Genomic DNA, 9356 nt, shown 5'->3' on the forward strand with positions numbered 1-9356 from the left:
TATGGTCCTCTGCTCCCGCCATATCTGCCTCTCCCACTGACCGTACTAATACCTCCCTCCTCCTTCAACCCCCCACCCTCCCCCCCACCCTTTCTACACCGCAACCCTCAGACATGGCTGGTCCTGACCTAAGGTGATCCTCCCCCCTCCCAACCTCCCTTGTTCCCCCTAAAAATTTATTAAAACACCCCTTTAAAAAAAACCTTAATTTGGCCAATTTCAATAATTTCCTATTAGCACCCGCAGCATGCCACCTGTCCCTGAAAGGTGGATCGTCAGTCTCTGCATGAGCACTTCAAGGGAAAGAGAGTTTATAACCTTTCTAAAAAAAACCTCTCTTACCATTGGGAAATATTTTGTTGTTGCATTTCTGTAAATTAAACCTTTTATTGCATGTCTTACACTCTGGAATAATAAAAAAAAGGTCTTGACCTTCTGTGTGTCACTGTTTCAGGCATTTTGAAAATGCTTTTGTGCTTCCCACAGTCTTCTTATCGTTAAAGCTAACTATTTTCTATTCTTTCAATCACTCTTCATAGTTTTAGTGTCGTTATTGCCTTTCTTTTAAGCTGTTTATTTATCTGAATCCTTTTTAAGTTTGGTGTGCAGGGCTGGATACAAACTAGAGATGGGATCTGACAAGCGTGAAATAAAGTAAAATGATATTAAACCATACTTTTGTTGGTGGAGCCTAAACTCATATTTGCTTTTTTTTCACAGCCATACTACACTATTGACTCTTATTCAGTTTGTTGACAATTATAACTCCAAACTCTTTTTCACAAATACTACATCCAAGCCATCTATTCCCATCCTATGATTGTACATTTGATCTTTGTTTCTTAAATGAAGGATTACACAATTGTCTGCATTGAATTTCTATCATTTTGCATATTTCTCACTTTGAATTCTATTTCTGCCTTCTAAGGCATTAACTCTGCTACCTATTATTTTGTCACCTGCATATTTGATATTTTAGAATAGAATAACAGAGTTGGAAGGGACCTTGGAGGTCTTCTAGTCCAACCCCCTGCTCAGGCAAGAAATCCTATACCAGGGGTGTCAAACTGCCGGCCCATGGGCCAGATGCATCATAGCAAAACCACGCTCACCCCATTGCCGGCAATGGCAAAAAAGTCACGATATGTCGCGACACGTCATGTGACATTGTGAGTTTGACACCCCTGCCCTATACCATTTCAGACAAATGGCTGTCCAATCTCTTCTTAAAAACTTCCAGTGTTGGAGCATTCATAGCTTCTGGAGGCAGGTTGTTCCATTGATTAATTGTTTTAATTGTCAGGAAATTTCTTCTTAGTTCTAGGTTGCTTCTCTCCCTGATTAATTGATTTTGCATTGTCTCTTTATCTTACTTACAAATAAAATGTTTGAGAGTACCAGGCCAGGACTGATCTGCTTGATACTCAAATGCAGACATGAAATATATACATAACAATGCATGCAGCATGTTTGACATCTCATTCTGGTAATTAATGGGCAAAACGGCAAGGAAAGTTGAGGCTTGTTCCCATGGTTAATCTTGTGAAAAGCTTATGTGCAGAATGTCACATATATTGGCTCTAGACTTGCAATAATGTAGATGCTGACTCATACTGGTGAATGCCACAACTGGACTACAGCTGGTAGCCAAAACTGCTAAAAAATTTCTTATGAATTTCATGCTCTGAAATGGTCATGTGAGAAGGGCCCTACTAATCTGGAATGTATACTTGCACTGAACCTGTATATGTCAAAGCTGCAGAATAGATGCATCTCTACTAGTGAAAACTTGAAATTGATATAATTACAGCAACAGTCAACAGATTCCATGATATTGCCCCCAAAGTGCATAATTTTACTGATGACAGTATTTCTACGAGATATGTAGTTCCCACCAGGGACATAATTTATGTAAACTACAATATATTGTGAATTCAAAAATCAAGCTGGGAACTGGGAAATGTAATTGTGTCACTCTTTCTGGACTATGGAATGCAAAAGATGGTAATGCTTCTGAACCTGGAGTGAAATGAACCAAGAAAGATCTGCCAATCTGTAATTTTTAACCTGGCTAAAAGAAGCCAGTTAGTAATGCTCCCAAATGATTAGCCAAGTTCCATTTATCATCATTATCCCTTGGTGGTATTATAAAATTAGCTTTTACAGATACATGTTGCCTTTTCTTTTATGATAATGGCATCTGCTTATTTCACAGGGACATTTATAAAGAACATTTAGGTTAAAGAGGCCACCACTCTCTCTTTTTTTTTTGCTGGTTTTAGAATATTGTGTTGTGTTCTTCATCCTTTTTCGAGAGAGCAAAAAGTTCAGTGGTAACTCCATCCTAAATGAAATATTGATACAGTCTTGGTTTGTATTTAATTTTCTACTTTAACTCTTTTTGACATGTGGTGCTGGGCTTTATTTGTTAAAAGATATTTACCGGTACATTTCTTTATCTCTACTACAAGATTACACTGTTTGTTCAGATTGCTGTCTTACATTTAACAATAGTAATGAGATTGGTTTTGGTTATATTTATCTTTGTAAATTGTTTGTGTGAGCAGCTGCAGAATTATTTATCCTCTTAAGCAAGTCTAATTTCTAATGACAACTGCTAATTTATAATGACCTTTGTATCCCATTCTTCCCTCAAGAAGCTTAGGGCCGTGTTCTTTCTTTCTTTCTTTCTTTCTTTCTTTCTTTCTTTCTTTCTTTCTTTCTTTCTTTCTTTCTTTCTTTCTTTCTTTCTTTCTTTCTTTCTTTCTTTCTTTCTTTCTTTCTTTCTTTCCTCTCTGCATCCTCCCAACAAATCTTGGAAGTAGATTAGGCTAAGACAACTGGACTGAAATCCCATATTGTGAGACACTATGGTTTGATTAACCATGGTTTACTGATTAAGAACTAATTGGTTTGGTGTGTACCATATATTTAGCCATAAAACCCTGGACTACAAAAATGACTGAATTTCACGATTCACTCCATCTACGTTCCATCTGTAAACTATAGTCCAATAATTTCAGGAAAATCTCCTATTTTCTACCCCAGTTTTATTCCTTTATCTCTCAGAACAACTGCCCACGTATTATTATTATTATTATTATTATTATTATTATTATTATTATTNTATACCGCCCTATCTCCCTTACGGGACTCAGGGCGGTGAACAGGCGATACTAAAAACCACGATAAATATACACAAGTTTCTGTTCTAAAATCAAATTAAATAACAGGCCTGTTCTAAAAACACCCCATACAAAACCCCCACTAAAACATAATCAAACTACGCCAGGCCGGCCGCACGGAATAGATGGGCCTTCAGGGCTTGGCGAAAAAGGCGCAGGTCCGCAACTGTATGTAGGTCGGGGGGTAGGTCATTCCAGAGGGCAGGAGCTGCCACAGAGAAGGCTCTCCCCCTGGGGGTTGCCAGCCGGCATTGTCTGGCCGACGGCACTCTAAGGAGGCCCTCTCTGTGGGAGCGGACTGGTCGAAGGGAGGTGTTTGGTAGGAGGCGGTCTTGCAAATGCAACCCAGAGAAAAATCAAGGTTAATGAGTTTATCCTTCAAATCAGAGTTAGTTCAAATCTGATTAGTACTTTAGTTCCAAATAACCTCTGAAATCTATAGTACCCACTCACCCAGCCACTATTTTTATTTTATTTCTTTAACCCTTGTGGAAAATGATTAAAACCCTGAAAATCATATCTTTTCTCCAAACTAAGTTTTCAGGCAAAGTCACAACTACTTTGTCTAGTCCTTGTGTTATGGAGTTTCTTAATGTTTTATAATGGATTGGAATCAAGAGCATTCCAGTTAGGTTGTAAATGTCATTAGCATGCAATGTGAGCTTTGGAATAGAATTCAGCTCCTTGGTACTGTGGATGGATTTCCTGCCTTACAGGAGAAAATACCCTGAAAACTTCCTCTATTCCAAGAATTGTTTAAAGCACAAAAGGGGAAAATATTGGACTGAGCAGCAGGCAATCACAGTTGTAGGTTTCCCTACTATGAAGAAATAGTAGGGAATTCTCTATTTCAGTCCAAGCAGTAAGATCTAGTTTTGCATGCATGCATTTTAATAAATATACACAAAGATTATGCAAAACGACACCACACTTTTAATCTTCATTTTATATTCAACAAATAGCAAGGCTTTGTTTAGATCAGGGGTGCCAGCCCACGGGCCGGATGCGTCATGCCAAAACTGCGTCCACCCCATTGCTGGCAAAAAAGTCACGATACGTTGCGACACGTCACGTGACGTTGCGAGTTTGATACCCTGCTTTAGATCTACTTCTCAAGAGATGACAAAACTGTGGCTGAGATATATTTGGTTTTATGGTCTATGTGTGTTTGTGTGTGTCTGCATGGGCTTTGTAATATACCAAAATCCCTGATACTAAGTGAATTAGAAATATAAATAAGTAAATAAGTAAAATGATTTCATGATGTCTGAAGCCAGCCAATCTTATGGAGAAGGCATTGCTGTAGGACTGGTATACTGGCTCTGAAACAGGCAAGACACAAATGAACTTTTAGACCAGAAAGAACACTTAGTGTGGTGGTGGGGAGATATACATATATATTCCATCACCATAACAACCATCCTCTTGAACTAGGCTGGACTTCTTCTTCATGCCTTGGCAAACCTTATCTGGGGCCATCTCTTCAAAGAGTAGAAGAGGAAAAACTAATAATCATTAATATAAAAGTTTAGAGCCAGCCAACACCATTAGATCACAGTGGTTTAATTAAAATGGTCTCACTTTCCAAATTTTATCACTACCTGCCACAAAATAAGTAGTTCATGAGGAAAGGGATGGTAAAGTTCTGGTCTGTTAATTCATTACATGCAGGGCTTCTTTGTAGAGGGGAAGTTTCACAATTACACCCCTTAGGAATGCTACTATCACTGTGTAAGGTACATTTAGCTTTGATAAGGTCTGTGAATGCATGTAAATGCATATTTGTGGGGAGGAAATAGGTTAGCATTTGAACACTTCTGGCACATATAAGAAAGAGGAATGGGTTATTCTTACCTGCATAGTGGTCGAACACTGTCGGTACATATTCTTCCGGAAATGCATCATTGGCATAACTCATCAGCAGGCAGGTCTTGCCAACAGCTCCGTCACCAATCACCACACACTTGAGCATCTTCTTCACGCTGCTATCCGAATAGCTGGGCTCTTCTTCTTTGCCACTCATGCTGGTTGTTCCTGCTTTTCTTTTTTCCTTCCAGCTTTTGCAAGCACACCCGAAAGAGCACAGATCCCAAAGGAGAATTTCAGTTGTTGATAGCAGGCTTCTTCTTGAATGAGTATTTTTTTGTTGCTATTGTTGTTGCTGCATGGCAGGCAATCATGAAATCATAACTTCAGTTTGTACACTTGATCTTTTCAAGCCACAGAGGAGAACCATGTGAGGGAATAAATAGACAATCGACACGCGTGTCGTTAGTTCAAGTCAGGAAATCTTCATCTTGCATACAGAGACGGTGGTATTTCACACGGCTTAAAAATAGCAGCAATCGGAGGAGCTGAATGTCTGTTCTTCTGCTCTGGTTTGGCCTGAAAAATCAGGGATTCGTGCTAAATCCATTCCATTTTTCCATTGCATTTCCAAAGAGAAAGTGGAAACTGGAACCAATTAATGGAGGGACTCTCTCTGTGTGTCTCTTGTTCTTTTTATTTCAGGCAATCCCTTTATTTTCTCCAGTTTGCTCTATGTCAGGAAATCATGGGTTTCCTGCTGAATTCCATATTAGGATCAGTGGGGCTCGTGAAGGGCTGCAAACAATAGAAGCTCTGTGTGTGTTTATACTTTACAGGAACTCTGCCAGGATGTGGAAGAAGAAAAACACTAGAGGTCTCACTGCAGACTGCAGTTCACAAGCTTCCTGCTCCAAATGATCCATCTGGACATTATCGTCACACTTCTCTCAAGAGCGCCCACACATAAAATCATTCTTGGTGGGATTGATATTATAATTGAGTTATCCCTGGATTGACCTCTGTGAGAGTGATTGGCAGCATCTGGGACAAATTAAGAATAGTTGCCATCATTTCTGTTTAAAAACACCTCTACCGAACTCTTATAATTTTCACTACTCGGACAGATTGCCCTTCCTCAAACTTCCCAGTGAATTTATCTGCTCCTCAGTTGGCCACAAAAATATATCTCTGCTTTTTCTTCTTCTCCTACCAAGAATGCTGAATGGCTGTAATTGTTGTTGTTGTTGTTAAATTACAGGCATGGCTATGAAGAAAATGCTCAGCTGTCCCCTTACTGAGTAGGCAAATATGTGGCACTTTATCAGCTATTGTTTATGTTCAACAATTCTGCAGTTAAGAACTAAACTTCAAGTAGTATAATATGAACTTAATACAGTATGTCATTAACAATGACATTTTAATTGTTTGTTGTTATCCATTCCAGGTTAAACTTCTTTTGGAATTATGTACCTGTTGCCCTATTCTAGCTGCACTGTGATTAGAAAGCAAGGATTGAGATTTCTTACTTGCATGGAAAAAGATTCAAAATTGAGGGAATAAATTAAGCTGTGTCTAAACCTTAACCTCCACACAGCGACCTTCTCCAATCTGGCACTGTCAGTATGTTGGGAACACAGCTCTCAAAATTGCAGGGCAGAGTATCTGTTGGCTATCCTAGATGGACATTTATTTTGTAAAGCTTTTAAGAAGTTATTCCAATAAAGGTAATCTTCAGCATATGACCAAAACTGAGATCAGAATTTCTATTGCTAAGCAAGGTGGTTAAGTGAGTTGCACCATGGTTGTTAAATGAATCACTGCAGTTTGTTAAGTGAATCTGGCTTCCCCAATTGACTTTGCTTGTCACAAGCCAGCTGTGAAGGTCACAAACGGCAATCACATGACCCATGGTAGCTGCAACTGTCACAGACACGTGCTACTTGCCAAGCACTTGAATTTGTTCATGTGACCTTGGGGATGCTGCGACAGTTACCTTAAGTATGAGGACCATCTGGAAGTAACTTTTTGCAGTGCAGTTGTAACTTCGTACAGCCACTAAACAAATGTTTGTAAGTCAAGGACTACCTGCATGGTGCTTTTTATCTTATCTAAAGGCATTTCCAGATGCAGTTTTACACCCTCCTTGTTTGTAGCCTTCTGACCAATTGGCGACTTTCCCATTGCATGAGATAGCAGTTTACTCCTCAAACTTCTGATATCATCACAGGAGGAGGAAGTATAATGGAAAACCTCCAGCAAAATGTTCAATTTATTGGTGGGACAGGGGAGTTCTTCAGTTTGTTTTTCATGCCACATCTGGTAGGGCTCTGGGTTTTGCTCTGGGATGCTTGCTTTTTAAATGTGAAAATTTTTGTTTTAAGTGTAGTATGAAGTAAAAGAACTTTTTTTTTATTAAGCAGCAAAAAAGTTAAAAAAAAAATGTTCACTTGGCCAATTCCCCAGTTTACCATTTGAGTCAAGAAACGGACTTATTTCAGCTGATGTCTGCACAGTAAATTGATTTACAGGACTAACACCCATCAGTTGACTTCTTCATACAAACACAATCAACAGGATCATATATTAACTTATATGTATGCATGTGTGTATAGTGGAATATTCAGACTTAATATGTTAGAGTTGGGTATTTAGAATAGTATTTCATTACACCAAATTATGGGGGGTTTTTTTCCAGGCATTTGCTTTAAAAAGGATTTTCCCATTTGAAATGTAAAGGCCTGGAGACTAAAAATATGAAGATTGGTTGCAGGATTTGGGTATGGCTAGTTTAGAGAAAAGAAGGATTAGGGGTAACATGATACTGGTAGTAATATTCCAATATTTGAGGGACTGTCACAAAGAAGAGAAGGTCAGCTTATTTTCCAAAACACCAAAAAGCAGGACAAGAAACAACAGATGGAAACTAATCAAGGAGAGAAGCAACCTGGAATTAAGGAGAAACTTCCTAACAGCGAGAACAATTGACCCATGGAACAATTATGGGTGCTCCATCATTGGAGGTTTTTAAGAAGAGACTGGACAGCCACTTGTCTGAAATGGTATAGGGTCTCCTGCTTGAGCAGGGGGCTGGACTAGATTAGAAGACCTCCAAGGCCCCCTCCAACTTTATTCTGAATTGAATTGAATTAAAAACAGAACTGTATATAAAAGTTAAATTTCTCTTTATCAATTCAATCCATGAACCAAAGTCAGTTTTGGTGTAAGTACTTTGATGTCTCCACTCTGGACTAGGCTATAAGAATTTGTTAATTCTTTAGCACTATTGTAAGTTGGGGTTCCTGGCAATGATACAATTGGATGGAGACATATGTCTGGCCTATATGCTTTGCACTGGCTTACATTGGCCTGTGTCTTTGCATTGTGTCCAAAGCATACAGGCCAGACATAGCTCTTACTCCAATTGTATCATTGCCAGGGACCCCCACCTACATCATTGCTAAAGAATTAACAGAAGGGCTTGGACACCTCATAGAGGGAAGCAAATGCTCTATCAACTCCCCATTTCAGTGCTTCCAAAGAATCAAAGACATGATGATGGATAAAAATGAAATCATGGTCTCATTTGATGTCACAGCATGTTTTACATCCATGAACCAGAATTGACTAGGGAATCCATGACAGCATGTAGATTAAACCAAGTACACCATGTAGATTAAACCAAGTACACCAAGATTGAAATACCCAGAATCCTGGATCTTATCAACCTTTGCCTAATCACATACTTTCAGTTCAATGGACAAATATATCAACAAATCAAAGGAACACCCATGGAATCACTGCTTTTGGGACTGTTAACAGAGATTGTGGTGCAGTGCCTGGAATCTATAGCACTCCCTTGTATACTACCCAAAGTATGGATCCAGTATATAGAGGACACCTTTGTCATAATAAAAAAGGACCAACTGGAGAACACATATGGGACCATAAATAACATCTTCAGGAATGTGGAATTCACTGGGGAATAAGAGAACAACAGCATGCTACCCTTCCTGAATGTCCTCATTACTAGAGCAGAGATGGCAATTGGAAACACAGGTCTATCATAGGACTACCTACCCCAACCAGGTACTCTACTATCAGGGCAGCAACCAGGCCTCTCATAAAAGAAGCTGGTGGGAGCATTATTTAGATGAATGCAGGCACACTGGCTACCCTGGGCATCAGAGGGGAGAGGAGACAGATTGTTTATAGAGCATCTTCCAGCAAGATGGATATCCATGCAACTTCATCAGTGGGTGAACCCAACGTAGCACAGCCAACATAGACTGGGATGGGGATGGCACTGCTATACATTGGGGGCATCTCTGAAACCATCAGTGGATTATTGCAGCCAAATGACAT

The 9356-nt window shown here is 39.3% G+C and overlaps 1 protein-coding gene across 1 annotated transcript in view; it reads right to left on the reverse strand.

Annotated features, from left to right (window-relative positions):
- Positions 1-5208, reverse strand: part of RHOJ (ras homolog family member J) — a 57135-nt gene extending 51927 nt beyond the window's left edge. Inside the window, exon 1 of the mRNA XM_015826343.2 lies at positions 5040-5208. Coding sequence (XP_015681829.1) covers positions 5040-5208 — 169 coding nt within the window. The remainder of the gene's footprint in view (positions 1-5039) is intronic.
- Positions 5209-9356: the final 4148 nt, after the last annotated feature.

This window comes from Protobothrops mucrosquamatus, unplaced genomic scaffold (genome assembly GCF_001527695.2).
Source record: "Protobothrops mucrosquamatus isolate PMUCROS unplaced genomic scaffold, P.Mucros_1.0 scaffold3066, whole genome shotgun sequence".
NCBI classification, from domain to species: Eukaryota; Metazoa; Chordata; class Lepidosauria; order Squamata; family Viperidae; genus Protobothrops; species Protobothrops mucrosquamatus.